The 21,066-nt window shown below is 56.9% G+C and overlaps 9 protein-coding genes and 1 non-coding gene across 10 annotated transcripts; 6 read left to right on the top strand and 4 right to left on the bottom strand.

The window, feature by feature from the left end:
* Positions 1-1,311: 1,311 nt before the first annotated feature.
* On the top strand, positions 1,312-3,153 carry GLRG_02283 (26S proteasome subunit RPN7; the record flags this gene model as incomplete). Its single annotated transcript, XM_008092941.1, has 5 exons — positions 1,312-1,405; positions 1,536-1,580; positions 1,740-2,020; positions 2,079-2,855; positions 2,923-3,153. 5 exons carry the CDS (start codon positions 1,312-1,314, stop codon positions 3,151-3,153), a joined length of 1,428 nt encoding a protein of 475 aa, XP_008091132.1.
* Positions 3,154-4,620: 1,467 nt separating this feature from the next.
* GLRG_02284 (Prp18 domain-containing protein) lies at positions 4,621-5,721 on the bottom strand (the record flags this gene model as incomplete). The annotated part of the gene is made up of 2 exons (XM_008092942.1): positions 4,621-4,944; positions 5,002-5,721. The coding sequence occupies 2 exons, from the start codon at positions 5,719-5,721 to the stop codon at positions 4,621-4,623; spliced, it is 1,044 nt and encodes a 347-aa protein (XP_008091133.1).
* A 613-nt stretch (positions 5,722-6,334) lies between these two features.
* Positions 6,335-7,164, top strand: GLRG_02285 (Sin3 associated polypeptide p18; the record flags this gene model as incomplete). Its single annotated transcript, XM_008092943.1, has 2 exons — positions 6,335-6,408; positions 6,465-7,164. The coding sequence occupies 2 exons, from the start codon at positions 6,335-6,337 to the stop codon at positions 7,162-7,164; spliced, it is 774 nt and encodes a 257-aa protein (XP_008091134.1).
* A 268-nt stretch (positions 7,165-7,432) lies between these two features.
* On the bottom strand, positions 7,433-7,917 carry GLRG_02286 (uncharacterized protein; the record flags this gene model as incomplete). Its single annotated transcript, XM_008092944.1, has 4 exons — positions 7,433-7,486; positions 7,580-7,695; positions 7,803-7,838; positions 7,899-7,917. The coding sequence occupies 4 exons, from the start codon at positions 7,915-7,917 to the stop codon at positions 7,433-7,435; spliced, it is 225 nt and encodes a 74-aa protein (XP_008091135.1).
* A 368-nt stretch (positions 7,918-8,285) lies between these two features.
* On the top strand, positions 8,286-8,397 carry GLRG_13071. Its single transcript has one exon. It is a non-coding gene; the product is annotated as a tRNA-Ser (tRNA).
* A 588-nt stretch (positions 8,398-8,985) lies between these two features.
* GLRG_02287 (glutathione S-transferase domain-containing protein) lies at positions 8,986-9,895 on the top strand (the record flags this gene model as incomplete). Its single annotated transcript, XM_008092945.1, has 3 exons — positions 8,986-9,023; positions 9,075-9,460; positions 9,513-9,895. The coding sequence occupies 3 exons, from the start codon at positions 8,986-8,988 to the stop codon at positions 9,893-9,895; spliced, it is 807 nt and encodes a 268-aa protein (XP_008091136.1).
* A 708-nt stretch (positions 9,896-10,603) lies between these two features.
* On the top strand, positions 10,604-12,772 carry GLRG_02288 (pentatricopeptide repeat domain-containing protein; the record flags this gene model as incomplete). Its single annotated transcript, XM_008092946.1, has 1 exon — positions 10,604-12,772. One exon carries the CDS (start codon positions 10,604-10,606, stop codon positions 12,770-12,772), a length of 2,169 nt encoding a protein of 722 aa, XP_008091137.1.
* Positions 12,773-13,933: 1,161 nt separating this feature from the next.
* On the bottom strand, positions 13,934-15,338 carry GLRG_02289 (zinc carboxypeptidase; the record flags this gene model as incomplete). Its single annotated transcript, XM_008092947.1, has 3 exons — positions 13,934-14,562; positions 14,619-14,733; positions 14,787-15,338. 3 exons carry the CDS (start codon positions 15,336-15,338, stop codon positions 13,934-13,936), a joined length of 1,296 nt encoding a protein of 431 aa, XP_008091138.1.
* A 2,724-nt stretch (positions 15,339-18,062) lies between these two features.
* On the bottom strand, positions 18,063-19,158 carry GLRG_02290 (uncharacterized protein; the record flags this gene model as incomplete). Its single annotated transcript, XM_008092948.1, has 2 exons — positions 18,063-19,031; positions 19,096-19,158. 2 exons carry the CDS (start codon positions 19,156-19,158, stop codon positions 18,063-18,065), a joined length of 1,032 nt encoding a protein of 343 aa, XP_008091139.1.
* Positions 19,159-19,665: 507 nt separating this feature from the next.
* Positions 19,666-20,920, top strand: GLRG_02291 (uncharacterized protein; the record flags this gene model as incomplete). The annotated part of the gene is made up of 2 exons (XM_008092949.1): positions 19,666-19,740; positions 19,796-20,920. 2 exons carry the CDS (start codon positions 19,666-19,668, stop codon positions 20,918-20,920), a joined length of 1,200 nt encoding a protein of 399 aa, XP_008091140.1.
* Between the last annotated feature and the right edge of the window lie 146 nt (positions 20,921-21,066).

Genomic DNA, 21,066 nt, shown 5'->3' on the forward strand with positions numbered 1-21,066 from the left:
CGGCGGGCCCAGGTTGCGAACGAAGTCTAGACCGCAGGAGGCTTCCTCGGGGAGGCCTCACTTACAAGAGAAAGCAAGATGGGAGCTTACCACAGCAGACGGCTCCAGTCCATGTTGATGTCGAGAACGAGTGTCCAGTCTGTCTAGTAGTAATCGGTTCATCCTCGCAGTTGGAGCAAGTAACCCCGACGACTCTGCCTGTACTGAACGCATAAAAGGGTAATTTCGTGACAACGATAAGCGTTGCACAATTATCTATTCTCGGTTCCGTCTGTCGCGCATTAGTGCGAAATACCCGGGTGGCAGTCGGTGGGATACATATCTAGAGATCCAGATAGTCAATCTACGACCAGTCAGTCGCCAAGACAGATGGACGAGATCCTTGTGATCGGCGTACTACCGTATCGTGCTACCCACTATCGACACAGAAATGCAATGAGGTTCCTCGTCGCCTCTATTTTATTTTTATATTTGTGATACCTGCGCATATCCTGGCTCGCCCCACTCCGGCTTCTGCCTGCTACCCTACGTCGCTACATTGCAGGGCATTACTGACAGACGCAAGTTTGGTTCATGTACTACTTCGAGACGAGGTAGACCGCCCCCCCTTTCCCCAATCCCTTTTTATTGAATTACCCCGCAATTGAATGGCCAGCTGTGTCACCACCAACACCACCCACCGAATGTCTTTGACTCTCTCATTCGCTGCAGACACCAACTTCCTGCCTGCCGCCGGAGCCCATCGTCATTCCAGGATTGCCCAGCCACAACCGAATCCCGCGGTGCCCGTTAGTGCGACACAGAACGGCAGGGCCGCCTACTCTTTCTTACCTTTGCAACCCTCAACGATTCACACTCGACACAGCGACGCAGAGACGACTGATTCCACGAGGTAAGTGACCGACTGACGCTTTCCCACTTTCTCTGAGCTCCTCCTGCCTGGAACCCTGCAAAGCAAGCCTTACCTGCGCGGCCTAAGGCTGTCTTTTTCCCAACTGTCACTGTCCGCGGCCAACGAACGGGACACTTGCCGTACTCTAAAGGTTCAACAGAGCAGACAGCCCCCAAATTGCCATATCCCACACATTCCACCCTTTACAGCCTCCTAACCCGTAATTGGCGACATTGGCCTGTACCCCGCCCCCCTAGGCCGTACTCCCCTCCGCGCCAAAGATCCCTCCCCTTCGTTGGTGTCACTGACATACGGCCTGCCACTGCTAAGCCCCTGCTGACCATCGTCTGAGCAAGATTGGGCGGAGCTCGCACGGGTCCATCAACCGAGTCCCTTGACACAACATCGCAATCTCCATCATGGCTGCCGCCGGCGCAAGCGCCAACGTCGACTCCAACGCCCTGTTGGCCTTCTTCACGCAGATGGACGATCAGGGCGGTGTCATTGTCAGAGGTGCGTCGTCTGAGGCGTGCCGGCGTCCGGGCTAAGCATCGACTCAGCATTCTCCCTTCCTATATGATCGTCTCGGATACGAACCAAGCACCAATACGCGCAGCCTGCTAACGCTGCTGTCCCTCTTTAGATACCCCTAAGCTGGATATTGATTTGTACATCCAGAACTACGAAGGTATGCATTGCTCGTCACCCCCCGTCTCAACCTTGTTTCTCCTAAACTGCGCCTCCCTGTCCACAAACACACGCACAACCTCTCCGCGTCTCCGCCCCTCTTGCCCGCCTGCCAAGGCTCCGCCGCTTCCCAAGAGACAAGTTCTGACCACCACTACAGGCCGTACCCGCTTTGAACGTCTCTTTCTCATCGGCCGGACGTGCGTGCCGCTCTGTGTTGACGCTCTGAAGGCTGCAGTCGCCGAGGCCAAGGCGGGTGCAGATGTCCAGCGTTACCGGGACGCCTTTGAGTGCATTCACATCGCCGCCCCCCATGAACCAGAGGCCCAATTCGACCAGGAATGGGTCGAGAACACGGAGAGGGCCAACAAGGCCAAGACTCATCAACTCGAGAGCGAGCTGAAGGGTTATAAGATGAACCTCATCAAGGAAAGCATTCGGGTACGTCTTCGCAGAGTCTCAATAAACACATGAAGCACGCAAACTGACGGAGCACCAGATGGGAAATGAGGACCTTGGCCGCCACTTTGAAGAAACCGGCGACCTCAACAATGCCGGCGAGGCCTACAGCCGCATGCGCCCAGATGTCAGCACCTCGAAGCACATCATCGATGTTGGCAAGCACCTCGTCAGCATCACGCTCCAGCGCCGGGAGTGGCCTATGGTCATCGCCAATCTCAGCAAGATCACCGGGGTCCAAAACGGCGAGGAAGACAAGAGTCTGCAACCGTACACCAAGATCGTTCAGGGCATCGCTCTCATGGGCCTCGAGAAGTTTGAGGATGCGGCCAAAAGCTTCCTGCAGATCGATGCCGGCAAAGAGGGTGCAGGGAAGGAGGGCGCCGAGTACAAAACCATTGCGAGCCCCAACGACGTGGCAGTATACGGCGGCCTCCTGGCCCTTGCGACGATGGACCGCAAGGACCTGCAGACCCGCGTATTGGACAACCAGAACTTCAGAACCTTTCTGGAGCTGGAGCCCCACGTCCGCAAGGCCATCTCGCTCTTCGTCAACGGCCGGTACTCAGCATGTCTCGCGATCCTGGAGGCGTACCGCGCCGACTACCTCCTGGACATCTATCTCCAGAAACACATCCCCACGCTCTACTCCCAGATCAGAAGCAAGTGCATCGTGCAGTACTTTGTCCCTTTCTCCTGTGTCACTCTGAGCAGCCTGGAGGAGGCCTTTGCGGTGCCCGGTAAGCCAATCGCCGACGAGCTCGTTGCCATGATTCGGAGCGGCGTTCTACAGGCACGCATCAACACAATCGACAAGGTGAGTTTGGGCGTACCCGCGGTTTGCTTGGGGATGCAACCGCACTGTGCTAACGCACGACTCACAGACGTTGGTCGCCGTGTCTCCGAACCCCCGAGCGACTTTGCAAAGGTTGGTTCTTGACACGATTGACGCCTACGAACGGGACGCCACAGAGCGGATCCGGCGCATGAGCATCATTGCGGCGGATATGGAAGTAAAGAACACGCGCAAGGGAAACGCTGGTGGGCAGGGCATCGACGAGCTCTGGCTCGAGCAGGCCAACCGGACAGCGGCGGCCAGCGGCGAGGCGAGCTGATGGTGCTCCGGCGAGGAACACCTCTAGCGAGCGTCCGGCCGAGTCGCGGTTCTTCTCCGCGGGTCGGAAGCGAGCTGAAGACGCACAGAAACGCCGACAAACGGGGGCAATGTTGGCGATCCACCTTGGCGCCGTAGCTAAAAGGTTAGGTAGTCGATTGGCAATCCGGACTGGGCGTGCTGGCGATGAACTATTGGTTCCCCTGAGGAAAAAGCATACGTACGCCTGCCAACACCCCAATTGTTCCGTCGGATCATTCAGACGTCATGGTACTTGTGCGCTAGACATGCCATTAGCCACTAAGATTGGGTATGGACCTCGCACAGCTAAGCGGTGGGGCGGCTAGAGGGACTGGACGGCGGCGTTGATCGCGGGATCCCCGGGACGACGGATTGAGGCTTACGAAGCAAGCACAGCATAGAAATGTGTCGAGTGACGAGTTGGGCGGTCGTTTTGGGAAGTAGTCGGGAATAACGCCATTGACTATGCACCTACCTGCTATCGGTCGCCCGAACTGTGATAATCCGTCAATCCATCCTGATTCGTGATCCCCAGGGCTTGCTATGAACAAACCCGATCCTGTAGCGTTCTCTTTTGGAAAGAGGGGTTTACTCGCACGGTGCGCTTTCGTTCTCTCTTTGCCCAACCATGTATTAACATCGAAAGGTTTAAAAAAAGAGGTGGTGATCATTCGCCCCATTCTGTCAAGTGGACATTACCGGGGGAGGGATTCTGATCACACCGAGGCAGCATTCCATCCCGCCCTCACCGCACCCCCTTTTCCATATCGAGAGTGAGTGAATATTACAGAGAGTGCGGTGTCGCAATGGGTACGAGATGGGGCAACTAGGGAGGGGAGGGGAGAGGAGCAGGCATTTACACTTTTTCCAAAGGTCGTCAGGGATTTGTTGGAGCAAGGTCTTCAAGCAAACCGTGGAGAGAGGGGGCGTGTGCGCGCGCAGAGTTGCAGTGTAAATGTTTTGCTTTTTAGCCTGCATAAGGCAGTCCGAAGTTCTCAAGCAGTTCCCTGCTCTTTGTGTGTGTCCGATCCACCATTCCACCGGCCGCAACAACCCCAGTCAGCTTTCTGTTCCCATAACGATGATCCGCTTCCATCGTCCCAATGCCCTTTCCCTATGCGATACCCGCCGCCTTGGTCGGGACGTCGTCGGAACTGAATTACGCCTGCTACACTAAAATGGAGAGCCATGAGCAAAATGTTACATGATGGTGTCGAACAACGATAGCCATCGAGGATTTGGGGGGCCCATGAAGCAGCGGCAAGGAGTGGACGAGAGGGGCAGCGCGGTCCTCTTTTTTTCCCCCCCTCTCCCTGACCATGCCCCCTGCCGCCCACCAAGGTACCATGACCACCACCAGTGGTGTTCCATTCGGACTTACGGTCCGGTACACGCCCAGGAGTCTCGAAAAAGGACAAGAAATGCATTCTCAACAGGACGTGTCTCATCACCCCATGAGTTGACGCACGTCGGTGGGCGGCCAGCGGATCTGCGCAAATGTGAGGAGGCGCTTGATGCTCTGCAGGTACTTGCGCGTGACCTCGTCGCCCATGACATGTCCGCGCTCGCCGTTGTGCAGCTTCTCGCGGGCGCTGCGCTCGTGGATGCCAACCATGGTGACACCGATGGGCCAGGCGGCCTTGCCGATCGAGAGGCGGAGGTAACCGTCGTTGGCGTCGACGTAGCGGCGCTCCTGCGCGGCCTTGACGATCTCGACGACGGGCGCCAGGAGGTCGTCGTCGAGGTCGTGCTTCTCGAACTTGCGGAACAGCTAGGCTGCGTCAGTACCCCTTTTGATGGAATGTCATGTGAAGAAGAAGTGGCATACCGGCTTGAGGTTCTCGCGGCTCTGCACCATGGCGCTGTAGGCCGTCTTGCTCGCAGTCGTGTCGCGCCGCTCCTGCTCCATGGCCTTCTCGTACTCGGTCAGGACCATGGTGAAGTATGATGCCAGCTGCCTGAACAGCCAGCTGCGCCCTTCCTTGTCCTTGGGCACCGTACCGTCGACCTTCATGTCCTTCTCGTCGACCAGCTGCAGCGTCGTCGGAATGGGGCCCTTTGTGACCACCGTCGTGAGCCGTCGGTATCTCCTCAGCCTTGCCACGTGTCCCTCGCCGAAGAGCGTTGCCGGCTCGCCCAGCGCCCGCAGCTTTCCCGCGAGCTCCTCGTCGGGTATGTCCTCCATGCCATCCTCAACCTCGGCGACATCCTCGCTGCTGGCCTTGACGAGCTCCGGGAGACCGAGCCGCTTGCGCCGGGCGCGCTCCTCCTCTGCTTCCTTCTCCTCGCGCCGCCGCCGTGATTCCTCGGCGAGCTTTTGACGTTTTTCTTCGCGTATCTTCTTCTCGGCCGCCTCTTCGTCCTCGCGCTTGCGCTTCGCGGCGGCCCTGGCCTCTCGCTCGGCCTCGATGCGGGCTTGTTCCGCAAGGTATTCCTGCCTGCGCTTCGCTTCAACGTCGGCGCGCTTGACGTATTTTGATGACGACGAGGCTGGCGTCGACTCCTTTGCCTTGTCCAGCTCTTTGGACATGAGCGCCGCGAAATCCATGCTGGCGGGCGGGCGGTCGTCAACTCGGGCTATTTGTCGGTCGGTACGCTTGCTATCGGCAAGGACTGGGGTGCGCGTGTTGTCTCGGGTGGGTCCGTCCGGCCGTGTTTATCGCCAAAGTTACGGATACGTCGTCCAACTTGCTGCGGTGTCGATGAAATGTCGTTAAACAAAAGCGGGAGAAAAATCGGGTAAGGCGTACCGATTGAAAAGCTTAGTTTCTTTCCATTCTGTTTCCCCCACACCTCTCTGGGCGCCTGTGTGGTGGACGATCCATGCATGGAAGCTTTGGAAGATCGCGCTTAACTTGCACAGCCTCACTCGCCTACCACCTTGACTCCAGTCGGGAGGGACGCACGCCCGCACACCGCACACCACAAACCACACACGCAAGACTACCTAGTTCCGGCACTCCCTCCGTTTTGCCCATCTCTTTCCTGATCCCTTGGGGACCCCAAACTTGTGTTGTGGCTGTTTGTCACAAGGGGACCTGGAGCTTGTCAAATTCAAGCTCGTCCTGGCTGCTCCACCAGTGCTGTACGTACTCTTCGACGTTGCCCTTTCTTGCAACGCCTCGCGGTACCTGCGACGCCTCGACGGCACCACTTTCAGAATGGCGTCGATCGAGCGGGAAGAGACCACCCCATTTCTTATACAACTTTTCTGCAAGAACGGCTCGTTTCACAGGTAAGGGTGGAGACGCGCTACCTGCCTCCGGATACGGATCGCTAATCATAGTTCAGAACAGATGAGTTCGCCTCGAGGAGCCTGCCGCCTGCCTTGTCACTCTACACGTGGCCCGACTGCACCTTGACTGAACTCGCTGAGCAGATCGCTGCCGCAGACCCCTCGTTGCTACCGAGCCCCTCCGTGGGCACAAGGCTGGCCTTTCGTGTTATATACCCGGACACCCGGAACGCGGCGGTCCCGCCCAGCGCTCACCATGCGCAGACACAGATCCCCCGGTTTATGGTTAAGGACCTAGGGAGCGTCGTACTAGGCGACGGCACGGCGGGCGCTATTCTCGGTGCCAACGGCGCGGAGGTGGTTGAGGGAGACATACACATGGCCGAGACGACGACGGCATTGCCGGACACGGACATGGACAAGACGCTTGGCGACGCCAAGTTCGTGGTGGGGGATTACATCGCGTGTGCCATTCTGCCGCCGCTGCCTGACGGATCTGTGGCTCCCGCGCTCACCTCGCGGAACGACAGGACCGCGGGACCGTTTAGCGCAAGAGGCGGTCTGGGCGGCCTGGCTTCACAAGGGCCGCGTCGAGACGCTGCGTTTGGTGCGAGACAGGGGCGCGACAGAGACAGGCGGCGCTCTGGGCTCGGTGACAACGGGTTTCCCGAAGGAGAGTGGAGGAGAGGCGAGAGGTTGCCAGAAGATCCTTCCGAAAGGTCTTGGGGCAGAGGACGGAGACCAGACAGATGGTGACTGGTTGCTTCGGATGATTGGAGTGCAGCACGGTTTTCGGAGTTGTGGCACGGCGTCAAGTCTCGCGCGGGACAAAATACCAGGCATTATCACGGCCATTCTGCGGGCGTCTAGGGTTTCATAGTTGCTTGTAGGGTGTTAAGACAGATTTCCCACGTCGGCAGTTTGCACAGACAAAACTTCTGCTTATTGCTTGTTCCATTCTTCTGCTCCGGCCCGTGTCCCTGGGCTTATTTGCAACACTCTTCATGTCGATATTCTACTCCCTCTACCGCTCGTAGACCAGGTCGCCCTTGCGCTTGGCGCGGAGGTCCCAGAGACCCTGCATCAGTCAGTATCGGTGGTTGAGGCATGCCAGGCCATCGCTCCTCTCGCGAAAGGATGGGGGGGGGGGGGGGGGGGGGAGGCGTCTCACGTCGGTCTTGTAGCCAATGTAGCCAACGACGAACGGCACGACGACAGCGTACATGAAGGTGACGCGGGCCGTTCTCGGGGTCCAGCGGAAGAAGATGTGTCGGTTGCTCTGCATGTCTGTTCGGCGCTCGCGGGTCAGCACTGTTATCACGCGGGGACCCTCCACAGCTCCATCGGTTGACGGTCTATCGTCGCTCATCGGATTCGAAGGACTCTCAACGTACGTCCCAACTTGACCAAGGCCGGGTCAAGGGCCAGCTCTAGTCCATCGGGTTAGCATTTTCTATCATTATCCAACTTTCGACGTCAATTGAGCTCACTGTGGTGGTGGCCCGCCATCGTGACAGATAAACAAGGGCGTATCAGGGTTTTACAGTCGCTAGGCTAGTCGGACGACGTGGTTTCGGCGGGTTTTGAGGGGCAATCGGTGTCGCTCGTCGAAATGCGGCTCGAGGCTCCGTGATGGCACAATGGATCGCGAGCCTTGGAGTTGAATGCTTAGGTAACAAGCCCTCCTGCCTCAATGGTCAGGCACATTCAACATTTTGGTTCATCAGATGCGCAAGGTCTCTGGCACTGTGCTCTGGTGCCGTAACAAGCGGATCTACACAGTTTCAACCGAAACCTCTCATACCGTATGGTGTCTCGTGCACTTCCCTTCGTCCTTATTATTTATCCAATGTAGGTGTTTACATAAGCAGAATCATGTCAACGTGCCAGAGTGGTTAATGGGCTGCCCTGCTATATTGTCTTGAGGAATCAAGACATTCAGCTCAGGCAGTGGCTTCGGTCGCGCAAGTTCGAATCTTGTCGTTGACGGTCGGTAAACTTTTTACTCTTTTTCCCGTTGCCCTTTATGTAACAGAGCTGCACGTGTTGGTGCAATTGAGGTTTGAAGTCAGCGGCGGCAGACTTGGTGAGAACATTCATTTGCTCTGGAACACACGGTTCTTAACCAACGTGCAAATCCACAACAAATCCATGCGAGAGCACACGGTTCGCTCTTAAAGGAAACGTCTCAAGTCGGGGGGACTGTCACCCCATGCCGGATCAAACAATCCCCCGACTTAGTGGCTTAGCCGATCATTGAGCGCTCGATTTGGGGCGATGCCGAGGCATCGACACTGACACAAGCCTAAATTATGGAGACACACTGCTCTTGAAAGAGCTGCAGCGATGGAAAAACGCTCGTTGTTCTGCGAGATCAGTTCGGTGGGCCCGGGTCCTGTGCGTTCCGGAAAGCTAGTGACCTATAAATGAGGAACGCGACCTAGACCACGTTATTCTCCCATCTATTAAAATAAATCAGTGGTGATAAGCTGTTGCTGTTTGGAACATCACGCAGTTGAATTCGGTAACTCGCGACGATTGTGACACAATTAGAGATCGAGCCACCACGCCAGCACCATGACAACCGAGCAGAAGCCCAAGGTCAAGCTCTACTGGTAGGTCGGTCACATAACTAACGTCTAAAATCGAGCTGATCAAGACCCTAGGCTTGAGCAGTCCAGGGCGCAGAACATCCTATGGCTCCTCGAAGAACTCAAGGTCGACTACGAGGTCGAGGTTTTCCACCGCAACAAGCAAACCCTTCTGGCGCCGCCCGAGCTTGCAAAGATTCACCCATTGGGCAAGTCGCCCGTCATCGATATCTACCCCACCGGCTCTGGCGAGCCCATCAGGCTGGCTGAGAGTGGTTACATGACTTCTTATTTGTGCGAGCACTTTGGGCAGAACACCAACCTCATTCCCAAGAAGTGGAAGGATGGTCAGGAGGGCAAGCTCGGCGGCGAGACTGAGGAATTCTCGCGGTGCCAGTACCTCCTCCATTACATCGAAGGAAGCCTGCTCCCGGTCCTGACGATGACTCTCGTCATTGGAGGTAAGACGTATCCCCCGCGGTGCAGACGGATCACCGCAACTCACGCGCGCAGCCCTCAAATCCGACAACGTGCCGTTTTTCGTCCGACCCATCACCTCGGTGGTCGCCAACAAGATCTACAGCATGGTGATATTCCCCAATGCCCAAAAGCACCTCGCCCTGCTCGACCAGATGCTCGAGACCTCCCCCAACGGCGGCAAGTACATGTGCGGCGAGCACCTGTCGGCCGCCGACATCCTGCTCAGCTTCGCTCTCATCGCGGCGGAACCCCGTTTCGACACCCTGGGCAGCTGGCCCGGCGGTTCCTCGCGGGTCGCGCACCCACGTGTGTTCGAGTACATTGATCGGCTGAAGAAGGAGCCCGGATACCAGCGGTCGGCGGACAAGATTCGGGAGATTGAGGGCAAGTTCGAACCCACCATCTCCAAGATGTAAGATTTGGCGTGTGATGAGTAGGAAGAGGACCAAAATACGGAGGGTTCATATATACCATTGTACCAAATTGATGAATGATTCCACGATTCCAGCTTGGCTCAGGCTCCTTTGCATTCTATACTCGGCATATTCTCACATGCCACAATTGTCTGAAAGAGAGGGCCCATCCGTGGCTGAATGTCCGAGTGGAAGGTGAGTGGCCCGAGCTTCAGTAACGGAGCACTGCCGCAGGGGTCACGAGCCGCTAGGTACCTAGGTACCTAGTGGGCATGCGTCGTATTAGTCGGGAACTTTTTTCCAGTGGCCCTCTTGACGTGGGATTTTATGCATCACCAACTATCAACACGCCACGGACCCCAACACACTCGTTTACCAGAACTCATGCTAGTCTCGAGGACAGTATGCGCCCATTGTCGGTCGAGGCTTCTGGCCAGCTCAGCGCATATCGGCGCGGCCCGATCGAATTCGACCGCGAGCTTCCCGGCCGCCACCGCCGAAACCTCGAGAACGAGACCACAGCCAGACCGAACCCAGTCACATAATCCGCCGCGGGTACCTGCTCGGCCAAAGATCGTCAGCGTTGGCGACCCGCGCACGAAGCAGAGGGCATTGGATCTGTTTGAAGAAATCGTTAGGAGCAAGCCGCAGGCGCCCTCGGGTTCCAGCCAAGATGTCACCTTGCCCTACCGTATCGCCGACGAACTCGACATGATCGCGAAGAACAATGACAATCTCTCTGCGATAGAGGTTGCCGCGAAGTCGTATATTGTTATAAAGACGAAGCTGCTGCCAATAGCGCAACAGGCGGACACCCGATTGCCACAGAGCCTTACCACCAAAGCCACCCAGGCGATGCACCAGATGGTGAAAGCCAAATTTTCTGCCATTGACAATAAGGACCTCCCCAGCACTGTCGACATCTGCAAGATTTACGCCGATCTAAACAATGTTCGGGTCGTGAGGAGGCTGGAGCTCATCAACGACCTCCTCCGAGTGATCGTGTCTTCCCGGTCTGAGTTAGGGGCCGAATCCGTTGAGGATCAATTGGACGACCTAGTGGAATGCTGGAAACACTTTTCAGGCTTGAGGCGCGTCAAAAGCGGCATGGCCTCGCATGCGGAGTTCTGGATTACCTCGAGACCAGACATGCGGGGCACGGAGGAGCCTGCCAAGCTCTTCCGCCTGCTCTTCCCTCTGTTTGCGCTCAACGAGCTGCGCGGCCTCACCCCCGCGCTCGTGACGACGTTCGTCCTGCTCTCCGAGCCCAAGCATGCGTTGAGCATGGCAAAAGAGGAGGCGCAGCCTTTGCTGGAAGCATTGGACCCCATCGTGAAGCGATTCGGCCCGGAGGAGCTCCAGCCATTCTTCGATGGCTATCCGGAACTATGGAACTACGTCCAGCCCAGGGCGGATTGGCGGGTTACTCGAACGGCACCAGAAGCCTTGAAGGATTCAAATGCACCTGCTGTTGGGAATTCGAGTCACACTCCGGCCGAGGGGCGTTTCTCATATGTTCTCTGGCACAACCGCTTCAACGTGGCTTTTCGTTCGCCTGGCCTCACAGTGGCGAGGGAGACGTGGAGGGATCTCATCGACCCTGCCAACGACGAAATGCGGGCCTTGAGACTCCGTCGCGCCCCCGAGTTGTTTGACTACATCTTGTTCCTCGCCTGCAGCAAAAAGGAGGAGGGCGTCTCCCAACTGACTTCGGAAGTACTGGCGTACATGAAAGACCTTGGACTCGCACCCTCGGTAAGGACCTACACGTCTATGATGAATGGCTGGAAGCAGGCCAGGAAGCTGGATCCGATCGAGCATCTGTGGGCCACGATCACGCGGTCGCCTCTGAAGCTAGACGAGCAGATCTGGTCGGTCAGGATAGCCGCACTTGGTCAACTAGGCCCAGAGAGAGCAGGCCTCGCCGCCTTGAAAGAGATGGAGAGCCTGTGGGACGCGGAAGTCAAGAGCGGCAAACCGATCAAAGCGGACGAGCCTGGGATCGCGGGTCCGAAGGCGGTCAAGCCTGGGATCGCGAGTGTGAACGCGGCCATCTCTGGGCTGCTGATGCGAAACCGCATGGATGTGATATACGCGGTGCTGAAATGGGCGACGAGCAGGGGCTTGGAACCAGATATCTACACCTACAACATGCTCCTCTCTCAGATGCTCAAGAAGGGCGCTTCCGAGAAGGTGGACGCGCTTCTTTCCAGTATGAAGGCGACGGGTGTGGAGCCCGACGCGGCCACCTTCACCATCATTCTTGAAGCAGCCTTTACAGGCCTCCACAAGCAGACGCCACGTGAGCAGCGAGAGGCTATCGACGGAGTCTTCGCGGAGATGGCTGCCTGTGGTATCAAGCCCAGCCAGGAGGCATTCGCCAAAATGCTATACGTCCTTGTCCGACAAGGCGCCGCTGCGGATCACGCGATCAACATCGTTCTCGGCCACCTGCGCAGGAGCGGCCTACAACCCTCGACGGAGATTTGCACGATCCTGGTCGAGCACTACGCCAACCGCGAGCAGCCAGACCTCGACTCCCTTCGCGCCCTCGTAGCCGACCGTCGCTCACGCACCCGCGCGCTAATGGACCGCGTCTTCTGGGAGAGCGTCATCAAACACTACCACCGCGTCGGCGACCTCTATGGCGCGCTGGAGATCGTGTACGACCTTGATGACTGGGGCATCTGGCCCGCCCTCCCGCTTCTTGAGCCCCTGCTGCGGTCGCTGATTTCCAAGCGAGACTGGGACGGCGCCCAGAAGCTAGTTTCGACTGTCGTCAAGCAGCCACGGCCCCAGGCAAAGGACAGACGGGAACGGTACTGGAAGCATGGTTTTTGGGCTGCTGCCAAGGATTACGATTTAATAAGCGGCCTGTAGCAAGCTCGTACGATATGTAACTGGCATTCGCCTTTGTAAAATAAACACCTAGTCAATACAGATTTAAAACATGAGTTAATCAACCCCCTTCAGCACGTACGCCGCTGAAGTGTACATCTACAGAGGAGCCTGTGACGCTTGTGGAAGTCGTCATTTTTGCATGAGGCAGAACGATACGTTCGTCTATTGCGTCGTTTGGCGATGTTGTGCGTATTCTTCAACATCCCGCCTCCGGACCCGACTGATCCGCCAAAACGGGTCCACAGCACCGAACATACGGCCGGCTGGCTCGAGAGAAATGCTCAGTCGTGGCATGCCATGCGAATGGTTTGCCTACCCATGATCGATTTGTTTAACTCTCGGTTTGGGACGATTTTCTTGTCACTGTTACAAGTACATCACTCATCGATAGATTTGTCTGAATTCTTGGATCATGGGACAGTTCGGTAGTCCGCCTCATCTTTCTTTTCCTTTACCATTTCGTCTTTTCTTTTTTAGTCGAATCTAGCCCATGACGATTTGAAGGTTCCGTCTCAAGGGGCTATTATCGTCTAGTCAACCCTAAGTAAGGCTTTCCTGGCCATGTACATGAAACACTCCATTGCTCAATGCGGGGGGGCACGAAGTCCTACATCTTATGAGATTGGGCGTCTACCAAGACCGCCGCGTAACATGTAGTAGAATAAATTTCAACAGAAACAGGTCTGTTCCTCGCATGCTAGATTTTACGACGCCCGAGTTTTGACGTCAAGCTCGCTGCCAGGGTTTTAGAGAAACATTGCATGTAGATTGCACTAAGAGAGATATTGGGGCTCCGGTGACATGGAATTTGGAGTTTCGGGGAAGACAGTTAGCGCCCAGAGTTTTATACTTTGTCATTGCTACTTATACCTAGGGGATTAATACAGGCTCTGAGACTATCAGGCGAGTTCAATCGGAGCTCATATAATATACAGCTGCCAGGCGTGGTCAAGGGGAGACGGGGGTAAATGTTCGTCTGAGGAGACTGCCACTTGACGTCTTTTAGAGGACGCTTCGATGGGGATTTTGCTTGTATTGTGTGTGATCGTTCGGGTATAATTCTCTCAAAAGAGGTGCCAGAGCTAGAGCGTTGCCAGACGTGACTTGCACTGAGACGTCTTTGGCAATCCGACCACTACACTAGCCGACCGCGCTGAGGACATACTTGATGCCCTCCCAATGCTCCTTGACCGTCGGCCAGATAAACTCGGGCGCTAGAATAAATCCAGAATCCCCATCCCCATCCCCACCACTCTTGGGCCTCAATTCAACACTCCACGAGTACGTCGCATTCAGGGCTCCATGATGGAAGTCTCTTGCAGAGCCGGTTGAGTAATACAGAATCTCACACGAGGGGCCGACCTGATACTGCTCTCCACTCGTCGCGTTAATAGCGGCCGCGTACCCGGCGCCGACGTCGCGCTGCGCCTGCAGGTTCTTGGGCAGTACCTCGGACTGGCATGAGAAGCCCCAGGGGAGCAGGATGAGCTGCGAGTAGCTGTGCCAGTCGATGAAGAGGCGGACCCCGCCGGGCTTAGCGGCCAGCTTGCGGGAGAGGGCCGAGAGGGCGATGTTCTCGGGCGTGTCGCCGGGGGTCAGTCCGTGGAAGGTTTCGCTGCAGGGATCGGCGGAAACGCTGCCATCCTCGAGGGGATAGTCCCACTGGAAGTCCCAGTTCCGGTTGCCGTCGGTGCCGATACAGGTGACATTAGAGCGCTTCTGACGGTTCTTGCGCCAGAGGCGATCCGTGGTCTGGGTGTATACGAAACCTGGCAGGCAGGCAGGCGGTTAGCAAAGCAAGTCATCGCGGGAAAGTTGCACTAACCATCCGGGTTGTGGAAGGGCACGATGTAGAAATCATATGCGTCAAAGAAGGCCGTAACGTTCTTGTCTCCCGACTTGTAACCATTGATGAGCTGGTAGGTCAAGTACTCGACGGTCTGCATGTCTGTTAGCGACTCGAGTTCTCGCACGCGCGATCGAAGCAACCGACCATTGTTGTGATCCATTCCCTGGCATGAACAGTACTGTGCCAGAGGACGACGGGCTTGGTCCCCGTGTCGTTGCCGCCCCAGAGACGCAGCCCAAAGATGTTGCGCCCTTCGTACGAGGACCCAATGTCTAGCCACTCAGAGTTGTTCGGGAACGCGGTCTGGAGGTTCTTCCAGTACTGTACGTGGTCGTCGTAGGCGTGATAGGAGTCGAACCAGCTCAGAGGGGGCAACTCGCCGCGCTTGGTTAAGGACGCGGGCTTCTGGGCCGAAGACTCGGCCCTGATCAGCTTGCCGAGGTCCTCGTTCAAGAGCTGTTTCTCAAGGTCTAGCGACTTGAAGCTGTCAATCTCCTTGGGCGGGATCGCGACCTCGATGAAGCCGTTCTGTGCAGCGGACGGGAACAATCTCAGACGAGAAAGGTCTTTCGGTGAGTTGGCGGTAGACACTCGGTAGACCTGGTAGCCGTCATAGCTGACCTTGCCGTCTCGCGGCGTCGCGGCTGCTCCTGCGACAAGGGGGCAGAGGAGGAGGAGGGCGGCAGTGAGCTTCATCGCGACAGACTGACTTCGCACAAGTCACTGGTGCGGCACACCAACTGAACTCAGCGGCAGCACGTCGTATACTTTATACGCCTTCGGACAGCATGCCTGGATATTTCACGCTGCTCATCGCCTTGCCCAATTTGGCGCGCACTCCCTCATCCTAGCCCGACAAACTTAGTGAGCGGGATGTGAGGGGTTGACAGTTGATGACTATGCAAGCCAAGACTGCAGTGCTTGGATGACGTTCTTGGAACTCTCAAGCCAGTATGACATCCGCGCGCTTTCCTGTGAACCGCTTTTTGGCGCGGTGAAGACGTGCAGCGACGTCGATCGCAACGTCCTACGGGCGGGCATACGGAGCCTCTCCCATAAGAGCAGGTGCGAAGGGCAGCTTGGCAAGTTGCTCGACCTTTCCTCTCTTTCTGGCCATCTCTCTCTCTGGCCATGCTGGCTGGGCTGCGAGGGCAACTGATGCTATATTCGGAGGGCCAGGATAACCTTGCCTGTCGCTTAGAATACCAAGGAGGGGGCGACGAACTCAAGGCATGAAATGTAGGGTCCGAGCTGGTAAGGCTGGAAATTCGAAATACCTAGCGTTCTTCAGTGTCAAAAATAGCTTTGCCAATTGACATGTCTTATCATCGAGGCGGGGTAGAAATGGTCACAGTGATACCCGATGACCTAGCATGCCGGTCCCCGGGTTGTGGTGGATTCCCTCCACCGTTCCGATCCGACGGTGGGCCTCGGCTTCGGAAGCACCGCATGCGTCGCCGCGGCTGAACTTTCTATCGTAAAGGTGATTGTTCTTTGTCGAAGCGTGCTTTCAGTCCGAGATCAACTCGAGACTCTTGCCTATGGATAGTTGTTTCTAAGCAATCTGTCTGATCTGTCCAGGACTGCATACCATGATCCCTCTTCCCACTGATTTCTGACCCATGAACACTCCAATCTATCACGCCCTTGCATCTGCCACAAAGACGCAATGCCTGAGACATCATGAGGCAATTCCAGCAATTGTATCGAATCACCATCGGATTCCATACTATCGCAGGCTAGTAGTCTATGGGTCTCAAGCTTTCGCGGTTAACGCGAAGCAATGCCAAGCGCCCACCAAGTGGACGCCAATTTAAACCCACCAAGTACCTCATGCCAGGTTATCGCAGCAGGTGTTTGGCCCCTCTGATACGTGAATAATACAGCCGCCTGACGGCCGCCCGCCTCTCGCTGTACCAAAGGGCCGCAGTTTGAGAGTTGGGCATTCGAAACGCGGCACGGCCAGCGTCCTGGAGTAGCGTCCACGCTTCCGGATAAGCATTTGGGGCGCCAGGCTGGTAGCTGCCGTTTCTCCTACGCACCGGCGTCTTGGGACGAATCTCTCAGCATAGAACAAAATGCAACGAAGATCAAATCGATCTTGAGGCTACTTCCGGCACCGACAGCATGATTCCTTTGCTGGGAGGTTAGGGATGCCGAACCAGACAGACCAGCGTTGCATTCTCCATGTGAGGCAATGCCCGTGACCTGCGTGTTTGGCCAAGGAGAGAGCACCTTCACAGGGCTGCGACAAGTTATTCCAGCCCTTGCAGGTGCTCACCTCGGCTGAAAGGGCGGCTCCGTTACAGATACAAACGACCTTGATAGCACAATGTCTTTGTAGCCATACTCAAGACAGGTCTCGCCGGTGATTGAATGATGTTACCATCAGCGGGCCAACATATCGGTGCGATTGCTTGGGAAATAAGTTTCTTTTGAAAAGACTAGACCCACGGGTTCCATGACGGAAGGCCGGCGCTTGAGTCTTGCCGTGTCGAGCTGCATCACGAACAACTCATAATCTAGGCAGACCGACATAGTCCAAGTAGTCCACCTGCCATCCGAGTCCGATATCACCAGGTCCCTATTATACCAACCTTACGTTGGGACGAGTTTCCCCAGTGTCATTCGACCCTTTATTCTACAACCAAGCCCAGTGAAGGGTCTATAGGCCTGGAGTACTTGGTATGAAATCCCAGTGTTTTTAAGTGAAAGCGTTGCTTCATGCGGTCAAGGGCCAAGGCTGGTCTTTGACCGTATTCCGAGCCTTGATTTACGCAAGTTTTGCTTGTTGATATCAGTACGCCCCATACTTGTCCATGATGCTCCGTCGCGATGGAACCATTACTCATCACCGATTCATCCAAGGTATTCCATCCCGAGCTAATCCATGCGTGTCGGCTCAACGAGAGCCTCGCCTCACCTGAGGCAAGACCCGCTATACCGAGACGAATTCTCTGAACAATGAAGCGGCTTCCGTACTCTTGTGATCGAACCCTGCCTCTCCACAGTCTGCCGACATTGGTCGCGATTGCTTAGCGGGTCGTGATGCCGCAACACCCGAGGGAGCGATACCGGCGCTCTTATTCCAAGTGATGGATACTAGTCTTGCCCGACCATGAGGGACAGCCTGTTGGCACCGATTGGCCAGTGTTCCTGTGGCTAAGATTTGATGCTCGTGTAGCGGATGCCGATGAGTATTGGTTTTTGAACCACGCTCGACATGGTCGGGTCGGACCGAGGTGGGCTCGATGAACGCCGTCACAAGGTTCGGTCACCAAAGCTGTCTATCGACAAGATGCGTTTTCAGGCAAGCCATCGAGTGTACTGGAGCAGGCTCGCCTCAGCGCCAGTGCTGGGAAGGCACCGCCAGCCGGTCGGATTCTTCGTCCTGGTCAGTTCAGATCCGTGGCTTTGACCTCATGACTCGTCCATCGCGTCGGGATGGTTCTGCTCGGCGGGCTCTTGGGAGCCTCCCCCCAGCGCAGACACTACCTGCTCCAACCCTTCAACTTCGCCCATGGCAAACTTCCTGCCCTCACCCTGCCACTCGCCGTCGCGGATCTCTCCGTCTTTGCCAAGCTCCAAGCCCCGCACGTGCTCGAGATGCTTTCGTGTCGCACTTTCGACATATTCTAGTCTCTCGCGCCTCCAGCTCTTGTTCTTCTCCGACCCATCCTCGACGTTGGACGGGTCCTTCAGATCGGGCATGATGTTTCTTAGGGAGGTCGATAGTGCCCGCAACGCCTGCAGTTGCGACATGTTGAACGCCGTCGTCGTAGTGAGGGGCGTCTTGTAGTCTCCCTCCGTGAGGTCGCCCTTCTCCTGCAGGAACTGGAATGGCGCCCTATCGTCTACCCCTTCGATCTTGACCTCCCCCAGCGAAGCCCGCGAGCCGGCGGGCTTACCGCCGACAACCCCCCGCAGCTTTGCCAGCAGTGCCGCGTTCTTGGCCTGTTCGCCATGCAACATCACGTTCAATCGCTGGCTCGCCTGCAGTTTCCTTCTCAGTGCGGCGACACTCTCTCTAGTCGGGGCGTCCTCATGGACGGTGTTGAACTCGAGGCCGTGGTAGTGTGCGAGGCGCATCCAGTTTCGGTGGTTTGGCTGGATGCCTAGGATGTTCTGCATCACGTAGAGCTCGTATTTATCAAAATTCTTGTCAATAGCTGCGCACAGTAGGGTCTCGAGCTTGTGGACGCCGTCGACGATCTCTAGCTTCGCCATTTCCTCGACGTTGACCGACGCATCCGGGCGAGACTTCTTCTGCTTCAATGCCTTTTCGAAACCGAGAGCTCTGGGAGGCGCTTTCGAGAGACCTTGCTCGACGCGGTCGAGGGTCTTGTCGGCTACTGCGTTGACATTGTTGATGATGCTGTCGAGGAGCGACTGTGACCGTGTCAGTCCGGGGCCGATGTCTACTGCGTTGGATGGATCACAAGGACAGACTCACAATCGGCGCATATCCGAGATGCTCCGTCAGGAGCTCGACGTCGATGATGTTCCGTTGCACCATCGTGGCTGGTTGCTGATGGGTCTGCTGGAAATAAGATTGTGGTTGGGTGGGCTGCGGCGTACGGTCCGGACGACGCGACTGACGCGACGAAAGTCAATATTTGGCAAGGACTTTGGGACAGGTAGGGAAGGAAGAGCAGGAAGGGGCCGGTGGGCCTGAATCGCAAGGCCATCAAGCATGGGCACACACACCGAGTTTACAGCGCCCGATGTGCAGGAACACCCTTATTTTGGCGATTCAGCAGCGGGGCAAGGCGCCTATCACCTTTTCACTGCTACCTACATGTACGCAACCGACGTCACGCAATACTAGGATGGAGCGCTGACTGAGAGGGCCACCGCTGGAGACGATTTGGACCTCTACCGGGCTTAACATTAATTGCACAGCATTACGATTTCTCTCTCTAATTTTTTTTATTTTACACAGGCACAGTTCAATCTCGACACTAAGCGGACATTCTCTTTCTTTTTCTTCTTCCTCTTCTTCTTCTCCTCGGATCCGTAGACAATGTCCAGCTTTGGAAACTTGATGAAGAATGGATGGCACCCTGAAAAGCCGGGCACCACCTTCAAGGGCCAAGTTGTATGTCACCGTCGGCTTTGGCACGCCATTGAAGATCACACTGACCGATGCACAGAACGGGCTTCTGGGCAGAAACAAGGACGACGCCCGCAAGGAGGACCGAGTAGCTCGGCCTTTGTCGTCTCTACAGGACCCCTCGACCTTTGCACCGCCGCCGAAGCGTGTTCCCGGTGCGAACCCTCCTCCTTTACCGCCATCGCGTTCGAATGCAACGTCGCCTGGAGCCCCACCGCCGCCTTACGAAGATCCAAGTCGGTACCAGCAGCAGCAGCAGCAGGAAGAAGAGGAAGAGGCTCCCCCTCGCCCGTACCGCGTTGATACCACGGGTCTCTCGACCGCCCACCTACCGCCTCCCCCCGGGAGGAAGGATGGTGCTGATGGCAGAACGCCGCCCCCTGGTCAAGCCGCCGCACGGCCGCCGCCCCCAAGCTTGCCGCCCCGACTCCCACCCAGGACGCCGTCCGCAGCGTCAGTCACGTCACCTGCGCCGTCCGCACCGGCAGCAGCCAGCGGTGGCGGTTACCTGAACCAGAACGCGATGAGCAGGCTGGGAGCTGCAGGCGTCTCGGTGCCAGCCCTGGGAATCGGGAAATCCGCGCCCGAGCCACCCACGAGATCGAATGCGGGCAGCCCGGCGCCGCCGCCGCGGAACGGTGCTGGTGGGCAGATGAGCGAGCTGCAAAACCGGTTCGCGAAGCTGGGCAAATCCTCGAGCCAATCGTCGAGCCCGCCGCCTCCGACCGAGGGCACGACGATGGAGCAGAAGCAGGCCGCCCTCCGCACAGCGTCCAACTTCCACAAGGACCCCTCATCTGTGTCAATGTCCGATGCCCGCTCCGCGGCGTCAACATTCAACAACTTCCGCCAGCGGCACGGAGAGCAGGTGGCTTCGGGGGTCAAGAGCGCGAACAACCTGAATCAGAAATATGGCATCTCCGACAAGGTGGGAAAATACGCGGGACAGGTTGGCCAGCAGCAGGAGGGAACCACAGGCAGCGCCGGCGCCGGCGCGGCCCCTGGTCCGCTATCGCCTCCGCCCGGGCTGGTGAACGCGATCGGGAAGAAGAGGCCGCCTCCTCCGCCGCCCAAGAAGAAACCTCAGCCGGCGCCGCCAGCACCTGGGCCTGGCGACGACGATGAGCCGCCTCCTATCCCATTGGCGACGAAGCCGACGTTTTGAGCAGTCCAAGCACTGCGTGGGGACAAAGCGGGCGGGGGGGGGGGGGGGGAGGGGGGGGTTGTCCATCCCTTACCCAAAGCTTTCATCTCTGGCGTTTGAGTGGTGGTCAGACCGCCCTACGGGGTGCGGTTCTCGAAAACCCAACA

Source organism: Colletotrichum graminicola (genome assembly GCF_000149035.1).
Source record: "Colletotrichum graminicola M1.001 genomic scaffold supercont1.6, whole genome shotgun sequence".
Lineage (NCBI taxonomy): Eukaryota > Fungi > Ascomycota > Sordariomycetes > Glomerellales > Glomerellaceae > Colletotrichum > Colletotrichum graminicola.